The sequence below is a fragment of the Trachypithecus francoisi genome, unplaced genomic scaffold (assembly GCF_009764315.1).
Source record: "Trachypithecus francoisi isolate TF-2019V2 unplaced genomic scaffold, Tfra_2.0 Lachesis_group1, whole genome shotgun sequence".
NCBI lineage: Eukaryota > Metazoa > Chordata > Mammalia > Primates > Cercopithecidae > Trachypithecus > Trachypithecus francoisi.
In genome coordinates, this window is record NW_022681454.1 from 50,277,062 (window position 1) to 50,300,848 (window position 23,787).

At 38.9% G+C, this 23,787-nt stretch overlaps 1 protein-coding gene across 25 annotated transcripts in view; it reads left to right on the plus strand.

Annotated features, from left to right (window-relative positions):
* SEC31A (SEC31 homolog A, COPII coat complex component) overlaps positions 1–23,787 on the plus strand; it is a 76,152-nt gene that overhangs the window by 42,424 nt on the left and 9,941 nt on the right. For 9 of the 25 annotated variants that reach the window (XM_033214236.1, XM_033214245.1, XM_033214243.1 and 6 more), the window contains 9 exons: positions 322–448; positions 1,629–1,774; positions 3,722–3,895; positions 6,689–6,862; positions 10,323–10,415; positions 11,116–11,239; positions 13,122–13,463; positions 20,310–20,348; positions 22,552–22,610. In XM_033214236.1, the coding sequence (XP_033070127.1) occupies positions 322–448; positions 1,629–1,774; positions 3,722–3,895; positions 6,689–6,862; positions 10,323–10,415; positions 11,116–11,239; positions 13,122–13,463; positions 20,310–20,348; positions 22,552–22,610 (1,278 nt within the window). The remainder of the gene's footprint in view (positions 1–321; positions 449–1,628; positions 1,775–3,721; positions 3,896–6,688; positions 6,863–10,322; positions 10,416–11,115; positions 11,240–13,121; positions 13,464–20,309; positions 20,349–22,551; positions 22,611–23,787) is intronic. The other 16 variants (XM_033214259.1, XM_033214262.1, XM_033214261.1 and 13 more) reach the window with 9 other exon arrangements.

Here is a 23,787-nt window from a genome sequence, read left to right on the forward strand (position 1 = left end):
TCTTCAGATCACGTTTCAAACGTCTACATGCTTGGGCAGTTTTTCCTGATCCATCTGACCAGGTCACACCTTTCTATTAAAGGTTCTGATAGCATCTTACATTTTTCCTTCTCAGCACTTTATGAAATATGTTGTCAGTTGTTTTTGTTGTTGCTGTTGTTTCTTGAGGAACAATAATACCATTATTATGTCATTTGATTCAAAAATATACTTCATTTTGCTGCTGGATTTGGCATGAAATAGTTGACACCATTAATTAGAATTAATTTTTATTGCTATGTTAAAGACTTTTAGTTCTTCCTTTGTATTTCCTTTCTCAAGCTCATCACTGCAGTGGTAATGAAGAACTGGAAAGAGATTGTTGAGTCTTGTGATCTTAAAAATTGGAGAGAGGCTTTAGCTGCTGTGTTGACTTACGCGAAGCCAGATGAATTTGCAGCCCTTTGTGGTAAGAGATGTGCTTTATATTTAACTGCATTTACATATGTGGCAGGGTATATTGTAAATAAACTTAAATGACAAATTTTATTAGAAACTTTTTAAAATCTGTGAATCACAAAAAAGAAAAAGTCGTTCTCATTTCAGTGCCTTTCTCAGATCTTTTAAATACATCTTCATACCTACTCTTTTTTTTTTTTTTTTTTTATCTTTTAGTGATTTTGGTTTCAGACAGACTAGAGTTGGAATCTTGCCTCAGCTACTTAGTAGCTGTATGATCTGTGCAAAATTACTTTCTAAGCTTCAGTTTATTCATCTGTAAAACAGACCATAAGTAGCTCTCACTTAATGTTAGCTATGATAAAATTAATAATGATAATGTTAGAATACAAATTACCATTATAGGCCATAACTAAACTGGTGGCTGAGGAATAAATATTTGCAAGAAAAGCTTAAGGCTACTAGTGTAAAAACAAATAGCCATTTGCTACCTTGAAAGAATTATAAGAATATAAAAATTACAAGGTACTAACTGTTTTTGTTGGAGACGGAGTTTTGCTCTTGTTGTCCAGGCTGGAGTGCAATGGAGTGATCTTGGCTCACTGCAGCCTCCACCCCCTGGGTTCAAATGATTCTCCTGCCTCAACCTCCCGAGTAGCTGGGATTATAGGCACGCACCACTGTGCCTGGCTAATTTTGCATTTTTCGTAGAGACAGGGTTTCACCATGTTGGCCAGGTTGGTCTTGAACTCCTGACCTCTCTGCTGATCTGCCTGCCTCAGCCTCCCAAAGTGCTGAAATTACAGATGTGAGCCACCACGCCCAGCCATAACTGCATTTTTATAAGTAATTTATACTAGACTTAGCTACCATTGATAAATCTATTCCAAATATGCCTCTAGGGTTTTTTTGTTCAAATAGTGTTACCATTTATTGTTTTTCTAATTTAATAAAAATTAGTTGTACAATTAGATAATAGTTTTGTAAAATCATTTATTATATACAATTTTTCACTCTCATTCATTTAACAAATGAATATTTACTGAGCATTTAGAGTGATTTTGTTTCTCTATGCTATTCATTGGTTATGAAGCATAATCCATGCCTCTGAAAATATTATTTAACTGCTCACAACCTCATATACAGATTACCTTGGGTATAATCTTGTTTTATTTTCCTCTTACTTATAGATCTTTTGGGAACCAGGCTTGAAAATGAAGGAGATAGCCTCCTGCAGACTCAAGCATGTCTCTGCTATATTTGTGCAGGGAATGTAGAGAAATTAGTTGCATGTTGGACTAAAGCTCAAGATGGAAGCCACCCTTTGTCTCTTCAGGTAGTATCTTTGAAACAAAAGACACTTCCTTTTTAGTGTTGGCTTTCACCCTACTTATCATCAAGTTGTAATCTATAAGTTCATTTCTTCTGTACATTCAAGAACTTCTTTTGCTGGATAATTACATGCATTTATTGCTATCTTTAAAGAAGCACAGTTTGAGATGACAGGATAGGGAAATGGGGTTGCAGCTGTTGTAAAATCATGGTTGTGATTTGGGAGTTTATTGGGGGAAATAGGTGGCAGGAGGATTGAAAACAGCTCTCAGGTTTACCTCTTTTTCTGTGTGATCCTCTGTCTGCTTCCAGTAGCTCTGTCTGCCATGAGCAAAGAAAGCAGCAATATGGGTAAAGGAATAGGAGGCATCCCCAATACCAATAGAGAATCTTTATGGGTAAGGGAAAATGAAAGTGAGAGGTAAATGGAATCCCATGTAACAGAGGTCCCCAACCCCTAGACCATAAACCAGTACCAGTCTGTGGCCTCTTAGGAACCTGGACTCACAGCAAGAGGTGAGTGGTGGATGAGCGAGCATTATTGCCTGAGCTCTGCATCCTTTCACATCAGTGGTGGCATTAGATTCTCATGGGAGCACGAACCCTGATGTGGCCTGTGCATGCGAGTGATCTAGGTTGTATCCTCCTTATCAGAATCTAATACCTCATGGGACAGGCCAGGTGGAACAGTTTTATCCCGAAACCATCCCTCCTGCTGGCCTGTGGAAAAATTGTCTTCCACAAAACCGGTCCCTGGTGCCAAATAGGTTGGGGACCACTGCCATGTGACACCAATACACAAGCAATAGAGGAAGTAGAAAATGTGGGGACTATTCTCAGGCACTAACTATATATTAGATATTTTTTTCTAAGCATTTAAAGAGTGTTATGATAATTTTACCATATAATATTTCTCTGTCTGGAAAGAGTTTTTCTCAGTAGAGTCATTGCTTTAAAGATCACTCTATTGAAACAAAAAGGATAGGAAATCAAGGTTTTTCTTTTAAGAGCTTCTGAGAAAAAAGCACTTGTTTTACCCTTTTGGATCTAAGCAGTTAGGAAAGGCAGAAAGGTCGGATATCCTTATGCTTTCTACCAGAAGCATAGCTCCCCATTGTGGGAAGATTTGATGTTGAAGGGCACACGAGAACTTTGAGTTAAAATAGTAAATTCCTTTGGAAATCACGTGCCTCTGTCTACGGGTCACCTCATAGTAGTACTATTTTTCTAGGATAGATGGTGTGATGTTACATTAGTCCATTTTCATACTGCGATAAAGAAATACCCAAGACTGGGTAATTTATAAAGAAAAAGAGGTTTAATGAACTCACAGTTCGACATGTTTGGGGAGGCCTCACAATCATGGCACAAGGTGAAGGAAGAGCAAAGGCATGTCTTACATGGTGGCAGACAAGAGAGCATATGCAGGGCAACTGCCCTTTATAAAACCATCAGATCACTATCAAGAGAACAGCACTGGAAAAACCTGACCCATGATTCAATTACCTCCCAGTGGGTTTCTCCCATGACACATGGGGATTATGGGAGCTAGAATTCAAGATGAGATTTGGGTGGGGACACAGCCAAACCATATCAGATATTTTCACTCACAGTTCCTCCCATACGGGCTCAAACACAGTTTCTACCTTTAGACACCTGCCTATCATTTTCACTTTGAGTATTTGCCTGTTTTAGCTCACTAGACAAGTATCTGGTAGCTTAAGGATATTTAGGAAAAGGCGCTAACCTTCCTATCCTACCCTATCCATAAGTAAGAGGCCTTCCTCCTTACTAGTTTTTCACTTGCTTAAATAGTGGCTGTACTTTCCTAAGAGGGATGATAACAGGTACTATACTTTTAGTGGGTTTTTAAAATCTTAGTAACTCTTGATCTTTTCCTCTTATACGTGGTCTTGATATTTCTGTTTTGTTACTCATTTTTTTCATTTAGGATCTGATTGAGAAAGTTGTCATCCTGAGAAAAGCTGTGCAACTCACTCAAGCCATGGACACTAGTACTGTAGGAGTTCTCTTGGCTGCGAAGATGAGTCAGTATGCCAATTTGTTGGCAGCTCAGGGCAGTATTGCTGCAGCCTTGGCTTTTCTTCCTGACAACACCAACCAGGTAATTAGAATTGACCATTTTTGTAATGTTTGAGTAAGGCGAATCCAGTAGATACCACTTAGCATTAGACATAAACATACTAGTAGGTGGAATGTTTTGGAGCATTTGAATTTCTGTAACCTGACTGCAGGTAAATGTTATTGACAATTCTTCAGGGATCATTTTAGGTGTATCTAAGCTGTGTTAGAGAGATAGGATAATCTTGCAGTGTGATAGATTCCTTCGTACTGACATAATATTTTAGGAAAATGAATAGGGAAAAGACCAACTTTTTATTTCTAAAGCCAAATGCCAATTCTTCAAACAGAGTTCTTTGTAGGAATCTTTTATGTCAAAAAACTATAAATGTTAATGTTTAATCAAACAAATGGAGCTGTTAACATTTTTTAAATCCCATATGTTCCATCCGAGATAGTATTGAACTTCATTCTGTATGCCATTTTAGTTTGATACTATCTGTGGGCAAGTATATTTTTATGTATTCAGGGCAGAGGGAACTAATTACATTGTCCTTATTTATTGCACAGTAAAACTTGGGCAAAACAATACTTGTTTCAATTCAGTTCAACAAGTGGGTATAGAATGGTGAATAAGATTGCCAAGATCCTTCCTCTAGGAAGCCTCCAAACTCAAGTTGTCTATGGACAAGTAAACATGGGATTCCAAAAGTGTGATATAAGTACTGTAATAAGGGTATTGGTGGTGTGGAACACAATAAAGGGGAACCCAGACCCAGTCGTGGAACATAGGTAGAAGTACGGGTGAGGTTTGAGGAAACTTTTCCACAAGAATATATTTGCATTTTGTGTCTGATGGAGCTTGATTTTGAGCCTTGCAGATACTGTCTTGTCTCTATACTTTTTTATTAATCACTTTATTCTGTTTTTTATGTTTTTATGTTTTTTGTTTTTTTTTTTAGTCAATTGTTTTTAGTATTTTTGTCTGTTTTAGGGAAGTATTGATAAATTTCATTGGGTAAAAGTACATAATATTCTCCAGGACTATGGAGGTATGACTCTCTAGTTGGTTTTGTAAACACTAACTATAAGATCCATCTCATTCGTTTCTGAATTGTTGATGAGAATGTTAGGTAGAATAGATGATACATAATCTTTTCCTTTAGGGTGACTTTGGCATACTAGTTTTGTTAAGACTTTTTACTTAGTAAGTAAAAAGTTGTAAGTAAATAGTTATATTGAGATATAAGAATTTTTATCTTAAGACTAATTTACCTTAAGACCCCTAGCTCATCTAGCTTAAGATTAATTCATTTTCAGTACCATTTATAAGCACATCCATTTTCTATACATTATTCTTCATGCTCTTTTTTTTGGACTTTAAAGAACATTCTTTAGGCCAAAAAGCATAATTTTGATGTTATTTCCTATTTATCTCAGTAGACCCTGCCTTTTTTGTTAGGGGAGTATGTCCTGAAACTTTGTGATAGCATTGTAATATATAATTTTCCCCTGTAAAAGGCAAATAAAATATGCCTAAAACACTTAAATGATCCCTTTAAACCTTTAACAAATGTATAGGAATGTATAATTTTTTTTTTTTTTTTTTTTTTTTTTTTTGAGACGGAGTCTCGCTCTGTCGCCCAGGCTGGAGTGCTGTGGCCGGATCTCGGCTCACTGCAAGCTCCGCCTCCCGGGTTCCCGCCATTCTCCTGCCTCAGCCTCCCGAGTAGCTGGGGCTACAGGCGCCCGCCACGTTGCCCGGCTAGTTTTTTGTATTTTTTAGTAGAGATGGTGTTTCACCGTGTTAGCGAGGATGGTCTCGACCTCCTGACCTCGTGATCCGCCCGTCTTGGCCTCCCAAAGTGCTGGGATTACAGGCTTGAGCCACCCCGCCCGGCCGAATGTATAATTTTTAAAGATACTAAAATCTTGTTGAAACATTTTAACACATTGCCTTTTTGTTATTTGTTAATACTTAGAGCATATATATGGTCACCTCATACTTTTGTAAGTCTCTATGCATGTAGATCTATATGAGCTACAGATCTGAATTTCACATCTTACTCTTTATTTTAAAAATCTCTTTTAACATTTTCATCTCTTTCTTAAATCACCATTTTCTTCAATAACCATCTTTAGTAGTTGATTCTCTTTGGTGGCCTCTTTTAGTTATAGTTGTATTTTATTTTTTGAGACGGAATCTCACTCTGTCACCCAGACTGGAGCAGTGGCACGTTCTTGGCTCACTGCAAGCTCTGCCTCCCGGGTTCACTTCATTCTCCTGCCTCCATTCTCAGCCTTCCCAGTAGCTGGGACTACAGGCGCTTGCCACCACGCCCAGCTAATTTTTTGTATTTTTAGTAGAGACAGGGTTTCACCGTGTTAGCCAGGATGGTCTTGATCTCCTGACCTCATGATCCTCCCACCTCGTTTTCCCAAAGTGCTGGGATTACAGGCGTGAGTCACCACCTCTGGCCTTAGTTATAGTTTTTACAGTAGTTTTGTGATTTATGAGCATTAGGTAACCACAAAAAAACATCAAAAGAGTATAGTGATAAGTGATACTGGTCTTGTATAGTAACCATGAGGTAGGTATAATTCAAATCTCTGCCTCCGTTAAATTACAAGTTGCACTGTATGTCATGGACCTTTGGTACCAATCTTGAGTAGTAGAAAGTGCAATGTCAAATCTGTGTGTTAGAGTCTATTGTATAATACCCAGCATTATGAACAAAAAGGGATATCTTGATTAATAATCTGATTAAGAAGATTAACATGCTGTAATATACCTGGGTGAACTCTAACAGTCTGCTGTTTTTCCATTCCTTTTTAGCCAAATATCGTGCAGCTTCGTGACAGACTTTGTAGAGCACAAGGAGAGCCTATAGCAGGACATGAATCACCTAAAATTCCATATGAGAAACAGCAACTGCCCAAGGGCAGGCCTGGACCAGTTGTTGGCCACCACCAGATGCCGAGAGTTCAAACTCAACAATATTATCCCCATGTGAGTGATACCGTCCAGATGAAGTAGGAACACTTTTGTATTTCTCTTCAAATTGGTGGTTTTCATTTGTTCAGCAGGATACCTTCTCTGATATGGTAAAACTAGACAATATATTGTTATAATAGATCTGTTTTCTAGATTCTTGAAGTTGTATTTAAGATCTGCTTTTTGAAATCATCTCTCTCATTTGGTCAAACAGATTGTATTTTAGATATAAATTGGTTTTAAGCTCTCTAGGGAGATTTGTTCTATTTCTCTGTCACTCAAAGTTTACTTACACATGTGTATCTGTTACTGAAACTTCTCTTTGAGTCATCTAACAAGCTGTAAAGTAGCAGGAACAATCTTGGTGATGTGGTTGTTTTATAAAGTGTTTTTAGGAGATAGTATTTTTTGAATATTTTTAATCATTAGTATAGGTTTAGGCTTAGTGTATTCTGTGTTTGCACAATAAAGTATATCCAGAATACAGATTCTTTTTTTTTTTTTTTTTTGGACAATTTAGATATTAGAGAAAAATGAATGACCAAAGGTATGTGAAGTTTTAGATTATGTGGAATATGAAAAGAACTAATACTTTTATTTAAATTACCAAATGTTTGGTGTCATAAAATGTGGCTTCTTAATATCTTTTACTATTTCACATGGAAACTTCCATATTTCCAGACCAGCAGATAACCTTCGTGTACTTAAATGAAGAATATTTTTTCCATAGGTAATAAATGGTCTTGATTGATAGCAAAGTTAACAGGTACTCTGCCTATTTTAAAACAGAACAAATTGCTGATAGGATTGATGGAGTCTTTTTACATTTTGTTATAGCAAAAGTAAACATAAAATCTTGCAAAACAAAAAAATTAATGTCCTTTTGTCTGTTATGTTTTTGATTGGTACTTAATCAGGATAGATTACATTTGAATATAACTGTTAACTATCTAGAATACTCTCTATTTTGACTTTTTTCATTAATTTGACAAATTTTTTTTGAGACCCTGCCATGAGTGCTTGGCATTGCTCTAGCTGCTATGGGGGTGTGTTTATGAACAAAATAGACTAGATTCCCCCGCTCATGGAGATTGCACTAGACTTAGAAAGTCTATGACATAGGTAGGGCGGAACAGATGATGGCTGGAAAACTGAGAAGCAGAGATGTCAAACAGCCCACCAGAATTGAAGACACAGAGCTGGAATTTCTCAGCATTGCATGGCCGGTTACCAGCCAAGTTGGGATTAGAACTCCCAAGCATCTTGTTAAACCAAACTACCTGTCATGGTACTGAAGCAAGGCAAGCTCTACGTTAGGAAAAGAGAATTTTGCTCTTTATGTCCTTAGCTTTATCTTTCTGGAAAAAGATAAAAACATTGAAAGATTTGTTATACTTTGATTTACCAATGTTATACTTGTAGGAAAAGACAAAGTGAATCATAAATAAAGCAGTGATTTTCTTGATTAAAGCTTATGATATACTGAATGAATGAGGACAGTGGCTTGTGGTTTTAATGCAGTGTTAACAGGCAGGGTCAAAGGGAGGAGAGGGAAGCCAGATCAGTGGGAGTTCCACTTCCACTTTGAGCAGCGCAGCTTAACCTTTACAGTTGACCCTTGAACCATGTAAGTTAGGGGTACCGACCCTGCGTGCAGTTGAAAATCCATGACTTCACTCCCCAGAACTTAACCCCTAAAATTAGCCTGCTGTTGACTGGAGGCCTTGCTGATAACATGAACAGTCCATTAACACATTTTATATGTTGTATTTATTATATACTGTATTCTTAACAGTGAAGTAAGCAGGCCGGGTGCAGTGGCTCATGCCTGTAATCCCTATACTTTAGGAGGCTGAGGCAGGTGAATTCCCTGAGGTCAGGAGTTCGAGACCAGCCTGGCCAACATGATGAAACCCCGTCTCTACTAAAAATACAAAAAATTAGCTGGCATGGTGGCGCGTGCCTGTAATCCCAGCTACTCAGAAGGCTCAGGCAGGAGAATTGCTTGAACTTGGGAGGCGGAGGTTGTGAGCTGAGATCGCACCATTGCACTTCAGCCTGAGTAACAAGAGCAAAAAACTCTGTCTCGAAACAAACAAACAAAGACAATGAAGTAAGCTAGAAAAAAGAAAATGTTATTAAGAAAATCATAAGGAAGAGAAAATATATTTATTATTCATCATTAATATTCATCATTAAGTGGAAGTGGTCTTCCTTCTTGTCATCACATTGAGTATGCTGAAGAGGAGGGGTTGGTCTTGCTGTCTCAGGGATGGCAGAGGGAGAAAAGGTGGAGGAGGTGGAAGGGGAGGCAAGAGAGTCAGGCACACTCTGTGTAACTTCTGTTGAAAAAAATTCGTATCTAAGTGGACCCACGTAGTTGAAACCCATGTTGTTCAAGAGTCAATTGTATTAATAATTTTTTTTTTTAATGTTTTGGAGTTTCTGCAAAGATTTACTTGACAAAAAGGATTTTGATGGCTCAAAAAACAAATAGGCCGGGCGTGGTGGCTCACGCCTGTAATCCCAGCACTTTGGGAGGCCGAGGTGGGCGGATCACGAGGTCGGGAGATCGAGACCAGCCTGGCTAACACAGTGAAACCCCTTCTCTACTAAAACTACTACAAGTTAGCTGGGCGTGGTGGCAGGCGCCTGTAGTCCCAGCTACTCAGGAGGCTGAGGCAGGAGAATGGTGTGGACCCGGAAGGCAGAGCTTGCAGTGATACAAGACTGCACCACTGCACTTCAGCTTGGGCAACAGAGCGAGACTCCATCTCAAAAACAAACAAATAAACAAAAACCCAGTGGCCTCTACGGCAAGCAACGTAGTGTAGTATAGAAAACACTGGCCTGGAAATCAGGTGACCTGGAATCACCATTGAGTTGTAGGTCCCTTCCCTTCTCTGGACCTTGGTTTTTGTCAGCGATAAAGGGTGGGGATTAGACTGGATGATCTTTAATATTCAGTTTTAATACTCTGATTGTATGACTTTTAAGCTTCATATTGTACTAATATGATTTTTGTGGCTGTAATGAAATCCAGAAAAGAGAGTTTATACCAATGTGTTTGTAGATTAGTAGTAGCATGAATACTATTAATGCTTCCAAAAAAAATCACTTTTTTACTCAATTATGTTTTTTTTCTGGAATGTCTTTTTTCCTTCTCTACTTACAAAGCCTCACTTTCCCCACTTATACTTGAATGGCATTGTTCTTGTGCTTTGATGTAGGTTTTCATATTGATTTTTCTGCTGCCTTCCTCTCCCTGTTTCATTGTGATTGTGTTGTTTTTGTTGTTGTTGTTTTGTTTTTTTGGGAATTCCAGCTACCTTGAAAGCAGTTGCCTAATGTATGTTTTCTTGCCAATCTTACCTTTTGCTTTGCATCTGGCTATTAATACCTTTTGGGGTTTTTTTCTTCTTTTAACGTTTTCATTTTTTATTTTCTGTGATTGGTATTTCTTTGTTCAATTCAGGTTAGAATTGCCCCTACTGTCACTACCTGGAGTAACAAAACTCCTACTGTCCTTCCCAGCCATCCACCTGCAGCCTCTCCCTCTGACACACAGGTATATCCTTCATTATTCCTCTTTGAGCAGAATTCTGCTCACCTAAATATACATAGTTATATGTTCTCTACTCACCTTCCTCAAGCTGTTTCACCCCCACTCCCCATCCATCTGCCTGCTCATTGCATTTTAATGCTTTTAGGATGCAAGAAGCAGTTTTTAGTATAATTAATTTATTTCCTTATCCTTCCTCTCCTCCTTTTGCAGTTCTAAATTGACTTGAACTACAAAAACACCAACCAAGGTTTTGGCAGTGGTTTAAATCTGATTTTACTGAAGACTTTTTCTTTTTTCTTTCTTTTTCCTTTTTTAGCATTGCAGAAATTGAAGAGAAACAAAAGATCCCTTTATGGCATTTATACTTATATTTACAGAGTGGAGTAGTGGATGGAAATTAGTAGAGATGGAAAATCCTGGTGACATTTCATAAATATTTTTAAAGGCTGTTAGCATCTTTTGCCATTCATTGCAATTATTACTTTGGATCTGTCTGATCTTTTAATCATTCAAAATGTACTGCTCAGAAAATGTGCTTTTCTGAGGAAGATAGAATATGCAAAATGCAATGTTTCTTATGTAATAAAGTTTTTTTTTTTTTTTTAAATAAACATAGAATTCCATTTCAGAGATTATAATTCCATCTGGTGAAGTTCCTGGTTCTACTTGTAATCCGCCTTCTTGCCATGTTCTTGTTTCCTAGGGAGAAAATCCTCCACCTCCAGGTTTCATAATGCATGGAAATGTTAATCCAAATGCTGCTGGTCAGCTTCCCACATCTCCAGGTCATATGCACACCCAGGTACCACCTTATCCACAGCCACAGCGTAAGTAGTGTGACCGCAAAGTCCTTTCAGAGCAGTATTTATGATCCAATGTAGTAACTTTACTTTGAAGCCCCAAAGTCATTGTCAAATCAATAAGTAAGAACCATTCTGCATAGGATTCCTGAGTCCCTGCTGCAAAAAAACATGTTTTTTTAGGAGATGGCCTGAATCACCATGCTAGGAAGTAGCTTCTTTGTCACTCTGTTCAGAGTAGTTGATTCCTGTTCCTCAGCCATTACTAAGACTTGTTAAAAAGAATCAAGTGTCCCATGATTTTGATACAAAGAAACAGAATTTTAGAAATTATTTAATATGTATTCTTTTTCTTCAGGCAAGGTGACACAAATTATTTTTAGAAAAATGGTTTCAAGGGACATTTGTTGTTACTGTTTTTCCATTTTATTTATTTAATAGACTTTGTATTTTAGAGCAGTCTTAGGTTCACAACAAAATTGAGCAGAAAGTACAGAGTGCTCCCACTATTGACGTCCTGTGGCACAGTGTATTTGTTACAATCGATGAGCCTACATCAATGTCTCATTATCACCCAAAGTCCACAGTTTACACTCTCAGTGTTGTACATTCTGTGGGTTTTAACAAATGTGTAATGACATGTATCTATTAGTGGCATTTTTAAAATAAAGTAATTATACATGGAAAGTGAAATATTGGCACTGTTTGAAAATTTAAGTGCAATAAAATGAAATTCTCAAAGGGGAAGATTTAATGAGTGTGTTCTGTGCTAAAATGGATGTTATTACTCAACATAAATATGAATTTGATACAACCTTTTCGCTCAAACGTTTAATGTGAAAGCTGTCTTTAGAGTAGATAAGGAACAGATACACTTTTACTAGATTCACTCTGTTGAGGTTCATACTACGCTTGGTCACAAAGAATGTCTTGGTATTTATATTTATATCTTCCTAAGCCAAGCATAATGGCTCATGCCTGCAATCCCAGCACTTTGGGAGACTGAGGCAGGAGGATTGCTTGAGGTGAAGAGTTTGAGCCCAGCTTGGGGAACAAAGGAAGACCCCATCTCTACCAAAAAAAAAATGTAAAAATTAGCTGGGTGTGGTGGCACCTATAGCCTGTAGTCCCAGCTGCTCAGGAGGCTGAGGCAGGAGAATCCCTTGAGCACAGGAGTTTGAGAGTACAGTGAGCTACGATTACACCATTGCCCTCCAGTTTGAGTGACAGAGCAAGACCCTGTCTCAAAGAAAAAAAAAGTCCACAACTCCCTAATCTGGGTTTAGGTCTTTGCATTAAAGCATGAGTTGGCTGCCTTGCCTGATTGTTTACTAACCATCTTCAAACTGTATGTAAAATTTTGTTAGGGATCATAGAGTTGGCTATTAATCTGGAACTGTGCTCAAACTCAAAATTTCAGTAGCTGGTGATTTAACTGGATGTTGGAGAAGATATTTGATGCATAACAATAGTGTTCACCCTACAGTTCTTATTGGGAGGAAGGTCTGGAGCTGCCACCAAACTCCATGTAACTTTTTCTGTAAAGTGGGGTGCTTTGAATATATAATTCCTCCCTGGTTCCATCTGGTGGTCACTGTAGTCTTTTCACAGGATCAAGAAAAGTCTCAGAAAAGGGTCAGTCTTGCAGTTCTTGGATCTGATGATTCAAAGATTTTCATAACCAGCAGCAGTTTGGGGATGGCATTTTTCAAGTACTGAATCTATTGAATTCAAGCGTATTTGGGGCATTTGAGCCTCAAAAATATAACAGTGTAAATTTTTAATTTGGGATTATAACTTATTTTGATTAAAATCATTTCTATAGACTGAGATAACTTTTTAGTTTTCTGCTACTATCTGAATAAACTTGTAACTAATTGAAATTTTCTGTTTCTTCTCCTTGGTGTAGCTTATCAACCAGCCCAGCCGTATCCCTTCGGAACAGGGGGGTCAGCAATGTATCGACCTCAGCAGCCTATTGCTCCTCCTACTTCAAATGCTTACCCTAACACCCCTTACATATCTTCTGCTTCTTCCTATTCTGGGCAGTCTCAGCTGTACGCAGCACAGCACCAGGCCTCTTCACCTACCTCCAGCCCTGCTACTTCTTTCCCTCCTCCCCCTTCCTCTGGAGCATCCTTCCAGCATGGCGGACCAGGAGCTCCACCATCATCTTCAGCTTATGCACTGCCTCCTGGAACAACAGGTACACTGCCTGCTGCCAGTGAGCTGCCTGCGTCCCAAAGAACAGGTCTGCGCTTGAAAGGGATTTGGTTGGCCCCCTCCTTTGTTTATGAACAGATGGGTGGATGGAGGGGTATTATTTCTAACTGTTTGTAAACTGGGTAATGTGAGGTGTTGACTGAGGTTTGGGTTTGTTTTTTTTTTTGGTGTGTGTGTGTGTGTGTGTGTGTGTGTGTGTGTGTGACAGAGTCTCGCTCTGTCACCCAGGCTGTAGTGCAGTGGTGCAATCTCGGGTCACTGCAACCTCTGCCTTCCGGGTTCAAGTGATTCTCCTGTCTCAGCCTCCCAGGTAGCTGGGATAACAGACATGCACCACCACACCCGGCTAATTTTTGTATTTTTAATAGAGACAGGGTTTCATTATGTTGGCCAGGCTGGTCTCAAACTCCTGACCTCAAGTGATCCACCCACTTCGGCCTCCCAAAGTGCTGGGATTACAAGTGTGAGCCACTGAGCCTGGCCTTGATTGAGTTTTTGTTGTTGTTGTTTTGTTTTGTTTTCTTTTCTTTAAGACCCAGTCTCATTTTGTTGCCTAGGCTGGAGTGCAGTGGCGTGATCTCAGCTCACTGCAGCCTCCACCTCCTGGGTTCAAATGATTCTCCTGCCTCAGCCTCCCAAGTAGCTGGGACTATAGGCACAAGCCACCATGCCCAGCTAATTTTTGTATTTTTAGTAGAGATGAGTTTCACCATGTTGGCCAGACTGGTCTCAAACTACTGACCTCAGGTGATAGCCCACCTCAGCCTCCCAAAGTGCTGGAATTACAGATGTGAGCCACCACATCCAGTCAGATATTACTACTTTTAAGGTCTTAAGGAAAGAGAGTTGATCCCAGAATTATACACACATCTTCCTCCTTTGATGTACAGTCACATGCTGCCTAATAAAGTTTCAGTCAGTGACAGACCACGTATATAATGGTTGTCCCATAAGATTATAATGGATCTGAACATTTTCTATAGCCTAGTGATGTCTTAGCTGATACACTTTTGTAGTGCAACATGTATTATTCATGGGTTTTTTTTTTTTTTGAGTCAGAGTCTCACTCTGTTGCCCAAGCTGGAGTACAGTGGCGCAATCTCCGCTCACTGCAAGCTCCGCCTCCCAGGTTCACACCATTCTCCTGCCTCAGCCTCCCAAGTAACTGGGACTACAGGTGCCCGCCACCACGCCTGGCTAATTTTTTTGTATTTTTTTAGTAGAGATGGGGTTTCACCATGTTAGCCAGGCTGGTCTCAATCTCCTGACCTCGTGATCCACGCGCCTCGGCCTCCCAAAGGGCTGGGATTACAGGCGTGAGCCACCGCGCCCGGCCTACTCATGTCTTTATAGTGATGCTGGGGTAAACAAACCTGTGCTGCCTGCCACTCAGAAGAGTATAATACATACAATTATGTACAGTATATAATACTTGATAATAAACAACTATTACAGGTTATATATTTACTATACTTTTAATCATTATTTTAGAATGTATTTCTACTAGTTTTTTTTTTTTTTTTTTTTAAAGTTAACTGCTAAACAGCCTCTGGCAGGTCCTTTAGGAATTATTCCAGAAGAAGACAATTGTTATCATAGAATATGACCGCTGTGTTTCAGTGCCCCGAAGACTTTCCAGTGGGACAAGATGTGGAGGTGGAAGACAGTGATATTGAGGATCCTGACCCTGTGTAGGCCTAGGATAATGCATGTTTTTGCGTCTTAGTTTTTAACAAAAATTTCAAAAGTAAAAAAATTATGTGTGTGTATATATATATATATATTTTTTTTTTTTTTTTTGAGATGGAGTCTCACTCTGTCACCCAGGCTGGAGTGCAATGGCATGATCTCAGCTCACTGCAACCTCTGTCTCCCGGGTTCAAGTGATTCTCCTATCTCAGCCTCCCGGGTAGTTGGGATTACAGGTGTGCACCACCAAGCCCAGATTATTTTTCTGTATTTAGTAGAGACGGGGTTTCACCATGTTGATCAGGCTAGTCTCAAACTCCTGACTTCAGGTGATCTACCCACCTTGGCCTCCCAAATGCTGGGAATTACAGGTGTAAGCCACCACGCCTGACCTTACTTTTTTCTTAATATTACGCCCTGAACCATTTTTCCATGCCCTTAAAGTTATGTCATGTTTTAAAAAGAGTAAAATATTCATCCCCACTTTATAGTTTTTCGAAAGAGTTACAAAAAGGATAGGGAAGGATTATCTCCTCTCCAGTTTTCTGAGACATTTCTATTCAAGGTTAAAATGTACTGTGTTGATATTTTTTTAAAGTGTTGACCAAGAGTATCATTTTTCACATCCATAATGAATCTCCGTGTTACGGTCTTCTGTAGATATTTATATTCTTCAGGTAGCTTGTTTTATGTCCTGTCACTTTTAAAGGATGTCTCTATAAAGTAGAGATCAGTTGAACTGTTTGTAAAAAGTCATGAAATCCCAGCACTTTGGGAGGTCAAAGTGGGTGCATTGTTTGAGGTTAGGAGTTTGAGACCAGCCGGGCCAACATGATGAACCCCCATCTCTACTACATATACAAAACTTAGCCAAGCATGGTGGTGAGCACCTGTAATCCCAGCTACTCAGGAGGCTAAGGCAGGAGAATCACTTGAACCCCAGGGGGCGGAGGTTGCAGTAAGCCCAGATTGTGCCATTACACTCCAGCCTGGGTGACAGAGCGAGACTCTCTCTCAAAAATAAAATAAGTAAAATCAATCCTTGAGTACGAGAAGTTTTTTTAAGAAAAGTCACTAAATCTAAATCTATAAAAGCAAAAAGAATTGAAAGGGGTTAGAATTATAATTGAGACAAAATTACGTTAAATTAACAAAAGGACTGTTGGGGTTTTACTAAAACACATAGCTTAATATATTGCATGGTTTGAGGTTAGGAGGAGTTAGGCATATATTTTGGGAGAGGGGTACTTAATTATAAAATATTACCTTCTATTCAGCAGACCTTCCCCACCCCCCTTTAACTTATTCAGGCTAGCCAACTGACTGCTCCTCTTGAGAGACTTGTTTTGCTTCTATTCAGTTGTACCCCTAACTTGGAATTTGATTTTATTATGACTTTGGTGTCATTTTACCAAGGGGACATAAGAAAATAGTTCCACAGACTTTTTTGTGCTGCTAATAGTTGGTAAAGTCTGAATACCCTCCCAGGATTTAACACCCACAGCTTAAAAGCAGTCCTCTCATCTTCTGCACCTTCTTATGAGGAACAGGAAGAGAGCATGTTGTTTTGACCTGACTAAAGGGTCAAGCCCAGTGTATTTCCAATACTTTTAGGTTTGTATTATATTACCTCCCTCAGCCAGAAGCTGAAACCTGGTGCTTGAGAGTGCAGGAGTAGTCGGGAATCAAGTCAGTCCTTTATTGTAATGCACACACAGTGACTTACCAGGCATTTATGAACTATACTGTTATGAACTCATATCTCACATGGAGAGCTAGGTTGTAAAGTCATCATTTGAGATAAAAATAGAAAATCACTTACAGCCAGTTATCATTGATCCTTTTTACAGTTAAACCCCAGATGAAAAAGTTGGCTTGCATTTATATGTTGTATGAAAAACATCTGTCAGTAAACATTAGAATTGCACTCTGCACCATGAGATTTCAAACTATGGGATTACCTCTCCCGCCTCACAGTTTCTGCTTCTTGAGTAGAGTTCAAACTCAATTGAACTCACTATATTTTTTCTATTCTTTTACAGCCTATTTAATTGCAGAACGAAATCACAATTTTAGTTTCTGCTTTGCTCCCTCCCTCCTCAATCAATGATAGCTGAATCCACATAAGTTATGTGTCTGACATACTGACATTGTATACCCTTGATTTGAGGCTGGGCCTGGCCTGACCCTAAGTATTTGAAAATTGGGATTGCCGTGTTGTCAGTCTGTTTTTCTCTTGTCCACTGCTAGAAACTTTGGTTTCCTATAGGAAGTAGTGATTTCTGGGAGACTTGTGCTCAGTCTGCAAATCTGTATTTTTTTTTTTTTTTAATTATACTTTTTTTTTTTTTTTTGAGACGGAGTCTTGCTCTGTCACCCAGGCTGGAGTGCAGTGGCCAGATCTCAGCTCACTGCATGCTCTGCCTCCCGGGTTTACGCCCTTCTCCTGCCTCAGCCTCCCAAGTAGCTGGGACTACAGGCGCCCGCCACCTCGCCCGGCTAGTTTTTTGTATTTTTTAGTAGAGACGGGGTTTCACCGTGTTAGCCAGGATAGTCTCGATCTCCTGACCTCTTGATCCGCCCGTCTCGGCCTCCCAAAGTGCTGGGATTACAGGCTTGAGCCACCGCGCCCGGCCTTAATTATACTTTAAGTTTTGGGTTACATGCAGTTTTGTTACATAGGTACACACGTGCCATGGTGGTTTGCTGCACCCATCAACCCGTCACCTACATTAGGTATTTCTCCTAATGTTATCCCTCCCCTAAACCCCCACAGGCTCCGGTGTGTAATGTTCCCCTCCCTGTGTCCATGTGTTCTCATTGTTCAACTCCCACTTATTAGTGAGAACATGTGGTGTTTGGTTTTCTGATCTTGTGATAGTTTGCTGAGAATGATGGTTTCCAGCTTCATCCATGTCCCTGCAAAATACATGAACTCATCCTTTTTTGTGGCTGCATCGTATTGCATGGTGTATATGTGCCACATTTTCTTAATCCAGTCTGTCATTGATAGACATTTGGGTTGGTTCCAAGTTTTTGCTATTGTGAATAGTGCCACAGTAACCACACATGTGCATGTGTCTTTATCATAGAATGATTTATAATCTTTTGGGTATATGCCCAGGAATGGAATTGCTGGGTCAAATGGTATTCCTACTTCTAGATCCTTGAGGAATCGCCACACTGTCTTCCACAATGGTTGAACTAATTTACACTCCCATCAACAGTGTAAACGCATTCCTGTTTTTCCACAACCTCTCCAGCATCTGTTTCCTGACTTCTTAATGATCGCCATTGTAACTGGCATGAGATGGTATCTCATTGTGGTTTTGATTTGCATTTCTCTAATGACCAGTGATGATGAGCATTTTTTCATGTGTCTGTTGGCTGCAAAAATGTCTTCTTTTGAGAAGTGTCTGATCATATCCTTTGCCCGTTTTTTGATGGGGTCGTTTGCTTTTTTCTTGTAAATTTGTTTAAGTTCTTTGTAGATTCTGGATATTAGTCCTTTGTCAGATGGATAGATTGTAAAAATTTTCTCCCATTCTGTAGGTTGCCTTTTCACTCTGATGATGTTTCTTTTGTTGTGCAGAAGCTCTTTAGTTTAATTAGATCCTATTTGTCAATGCTGGCTTTTGTTGCCATTGCTTTTGCTCTTTTAGACATGAAGTCGTTGCCCATGCCTATGTCCTGAATGGTATTGCCCAGGTTTTCTTCTAGGATTTTTATGGTCCTTGGTCTTAAATTTAAGTCTTTGATGCACCTTAAGTTGATTTTTATATCGGGTGTAAGGAAGGGGTCCAGGTTCAGTTTTCTGTATATGGCTAGCCAGTTTTCCCCTACGCCATTTATTAAATGGGGAATCTTTTCCCATTGCTTGTGTGTGTCAGGTTTGTCAAATATCAGATGCTGGTAGATGTGTGGTGTTATTTCTGAGGGCCTCTGTTCTGTTCCATTGATCTGTATATCTGTTTTGGTATCAGTACCATGCTGTTTTGGTTACCATAGCCTTGTAGTAATGTTTGAAATCAGATACCGTGATGCCTCCAGCTTTGTTTTTCTTGCCCAGGATTATCTTGGCTATGCAGACTCTTTTTTGGTTCCATATGAAGTTTAAAATAGTTTTTTTCCAATTCTGTGAAGAAAGTCAGTGGTAGCTTCATGGGGATAGCATTGAATCTATAAATTACTTTGGGCAGTAAGGCCATTTTCCTGATATTGATTCTTCCTATCCATGAGCGTGGAATGTTTTTCCATTGGTGTCCTCCCTTATTTCCTTGAGCAGTGGTTTGTAAGTCTCCTTGAAGAGGTCCTTCACATCCCTTGAAAGTTGTATTCCTAAGTATTTTATTCTCTTAGTAGCAGTTGTGAATGGGAGTTCACTCATAAATCTGTATATTCTTACAGAAAGGACCATATGAGGTGGTTACATTATTTGCTGGGCCTATTCTCATTTATATGCACAGCATGACCCCAGAAATTAGTTTCTGCAGAGTGCAGACCACTGGGGCCTCCTCAATCCAGCAGTGAAAAATGATACCACTGTGCTAAGATAAGCACATTTATCCTTATCAAATGCAGGTTGAAGTCTGTAGGACGTGTAGAAATCACCCCATTTCTCCAGTTCCCTGCTGCTTCAAGAGAGTGTTGGACCAGCAGCATTCATATCATCTGGGAGATGGCTGCAAAGACAGTATCTAAGGTTCTATCACTATACCTAATGAATTCGAATCTGTGGTTTAACAAGCTCCATAGCTGATTTGGATTCACAGCTTTGAACAATACCAAAATAGACACATTAGGTGAATATGTTAGGAAGTGCTATCCCCTCAGTGATATTTCTGAGCTTCATGAGTTAAATAGTAGAAAAACAGTCAATGCAAACAATTAGGGAAACATTGTTTTTTAAATATGAAGGGATAAAATTTTCTCTTAAAAACAGTAAGAAAAAAGTGATGTTTAAGAGTTAATTGGATCTAACAAATGAATTCCCTCTGTCAAAAAACTGGTTACTTAATTAGAAGACATTTCACATGACTTGGTTAAAAAGTAAGTTTTGTTCTCTTATTAAATTAATTTACACTTTCTGGGGATTAATGAAGGGAGAAGAAACAATTATAAAATGAGTAAAGTTTAGAGTGTCTTCAGTAAACACTGTTAAGTAATTTTTACGTTTTGTCTACAGAAAACCATTCTGTCCAAGACCAGGCACCTATGTTGGAAGGTGAATTGGTTATAAAATATACTTTTGGAAATCTTTGAATAATTGAATACAATTAATGAATGGACATTAACAATAATGCATGTGAACTTCAAAGATGATGATACCCTAAATCTGATCAGGATAATTTTTTTTTTTTTTTTTGGCTTCCTAATTGAATCAAATTTTACAACTGATTGAATTTACATGATTACACAAGTAGCTTGGTTATAAAGGCTGTCTGTTTTATATAGACATAAAGAAAATAACTATGCCAAGACTGTCTTAAGCCACGGGTAAGACTAGAAAGTGATTGCAGAGATTTGAATGATTATGTAGAACCAGAAGTTTAAGAATTTGTTAATCAGAAAGCAGCATATGAGTTAATATTTTGTGGTTAACTCTTGACTGTTTTGAGCCATATCTGATTTTCTGTCTCCTAGTAAACTTTTAAGAAATGAATTCTTTTTTTTTTATCTTTATTTTTTACTTTTTTGAGACAGAGTCTCACTCTGTCACCCAGGCTGAAGTACAGTGACAGAATCTTGGTTCACTGCAACCTCCACCTCCCAAGTTCAAGCAATTCTCCTGCTTCAGCTCCTGAGTAACTGGGATAACAGGCGTGCACCACCACACACGGCTAATTTTTGTGTTTTTAGTAGAGACAGGGTTTCACCATGTTGGCCAGGCTGGTCTCGAACTCCTGACCTCAAGTGATCCACCCACCTCAGCCTCCCAAAGTACTGAGATTACAGGCATGAGCCACTGCGCCTCGCCTGAATTATGTTTTAAAATCAAGACAAGTAAGTGCTGGTGGTTAGTTGAAGATCTGTATTTTTTAAAGTTTCTGTGACTTTGGTTTGACAGTTTTCTTGTGACTTAATATGTATATCTGTTAAACAAGTGCAAGTTAAAATATTGAAAGAACATTTATTGGAAAGGGAATAATTTTTTGTCTTCACATATATACATACATAAAAGTTTCTTTAGCAAGTATCTGGTTCCTTATAGAGGATATCAAAACTCACACTTAGTGAAATGTAAAAGAATTAATTGTGATTTAGAAATTATTCTGTCTAATTTCCAGCATGTTGTATTCCTTTTTTCTTTGAAGATACTGGCATTAAAATACTTAATAAGTTCTGCTACTATTGTTCATTTTTCACTTTGAAGTAGCAGGGTTTTTTGATTTGTTAGTGTGTGCGTGTGTTTTTTTTTTTAAGAGGAAATTTACTACAGTTGGTAGTATTTTAATTTTATATTTGCTATTAGCCTGCAATTTTTTTTATGGATTTAAAAATCTTAGCACAGATATTTGAATACCCTTTTTTACTTTGCTTATAATTCCCAAGGCAAAGATGATAAAAATTACTAGTGTTACATAGTTGGAGTCTGCTTTTTTCTTAACAATACTTCTTTTCTTTTTTTTCTTTTTTTTTTTCGAGACGGAGTCTCGCTCTGTCGCCCAGGCTGGAGTGCAGTGGCAGTATCTCAGCTCACTGCAAGCTCCGCCTCCCTGGTTTATGCCATTCTCCTGCCTCAGCCTCCCGAGTAGCTGGGACTACAGGCGCCCGCCACCTCGCCCGGCTAGTTTTTTGTAGTTTTTAGTAGAGATGGGGTTTCACCGTGTTAGCCAGGATGGTCTCGATCTCCTGACCTCGTGATCCGCCCGTCTCGGCCTCCCAAAGTGCCGGGATTACAGGTTTGAGCCACCGCGCCCGGCCTCTTGACAATATTTCTACCATGTTTAGAATAGATCATTTGCTCATGTTGAATTGCCCTCTTGGCAAATAGGAGATTGCTAATTTTATTCTTTTTTTTATATGTTGAATATATCAGAAGCCTGGTGGTTTTTTTGTTTGTTTGTTTGTTTTTGTTTTTTAGCAGACTGTATTTTCATTATTAGGAGAGAATAGTAAACTGATCTTTGAAAGTCATACACCAATATAAATAAAAACTTCACCACCCTAAATTTAGCACAGCTCTTTCAGTTTAAATGGAAACAGTGTCAAGATATCTTACCTACCAAGTGAAGGCCTTGTTCCTATTAAGAGATGTGAGTGTGAGAATCCAGGGCTACATAGTGATCCCCACACTCAGCTGGTAAAACCTTTGTGACAGTTATCTCAGGGTGAAGGCAGAATTTTGGAGTATTAAGTGATGGATTCAGTTTTACTTTTTTCCTTTCAGGATTCTAAAGGAATACGTTCTCTATTATCTGTTATAGGTCCTCAGAATGGTTGGAATGACCCTCCAGCTTTGAACAGAGTACCCAAAAAGAAGAAGGTACTAGAAAAAGATGTTCATCCAATGGCCTACAGATGTAATGTTAACCACATAGCCACTTGGAACACACTATACTTCACTGATCCTTTTAAAAGCGAAGCTTACTGAGTGATGTATTTAAAGCGTACTTCAGCATGCGCCTTCTAATCCATGGAGGGAAGGAAAGGAAGTAGAAAACAGTATCGTCAAAACCTTGTTCTGATGATGGTGATATTAATTAAAGCCCTTTTAGAAGGCAAGATATAAATTCCCAACAGGCCTCTTTCAAAAAATAGGAAATTTCAGTCTTCAGGGTTGCTTTTTTTTTTGGAATTACTTTGGTCTTTGGGTTCTACTAGTAATCATGAATTTGGCAATTAAATTTTGGGCTTTTTCTGTCACATATAGTGTGAATGAAATAGCCTCATGGCTGAGCACTGTACAGATCTCAGTAACTGTTAAGAGCTGTTAAGCACAAATTAGATGCTTCTTTCTGCCCAAGCCATTTTTACTTTTAAAAAAATTCCTCGTGACCTCATTCCCTAAATATACTAATGAGAGGCCATAATATAAAATTAGGAGGCTTTAAATGAGGAAAGAATCCCAATATTTAGGTTAGTATTAATCAGAAACTGAATTTTGTACTTTTAGTGTGATAGAATTGCCAAATAATGTCTACTTAGGTATTACATTCTGATCATATTAAACACATGTGCACATACACGCACATGCATACTTGGCACCTCTGATTCCAATATTGCTACATACAGTTCTCCAGACCTGATACCCTCTTTCAAAAATGCCATGGTGACTATAATCCCAGCACTTTGGGAGGCTGAGGCAGGCGGATCATGAGGTCAGGAGTTCTAGACCGGCCTGGCCAATATGGTGAGACCCTGTCTCTACTAAAAATACAAAAATTAGCTAGGCGTGGTGGCACACGCCTGTAATCCCAGCTACTTGGGAGGCTGAGGCACGAGAATTGCTTGAACCCGGGAGGCAGAGGTTGCAGTGAGCTGAGATTGTGCTATTGCACTCCAGCCTGGGTGACAGAACGAGACTGTCTCAAAAAAAAAAAGCCATGGTTTTAGCTCCCCTTTATTGGGGATAAGTATGGGAGGGCAAAGGGAGACAAAGAAGTCCAAGTTTGAGCTCCCTATCTGTCTTAGCCAAATCAGCTCTATTTTTATGTTTTACT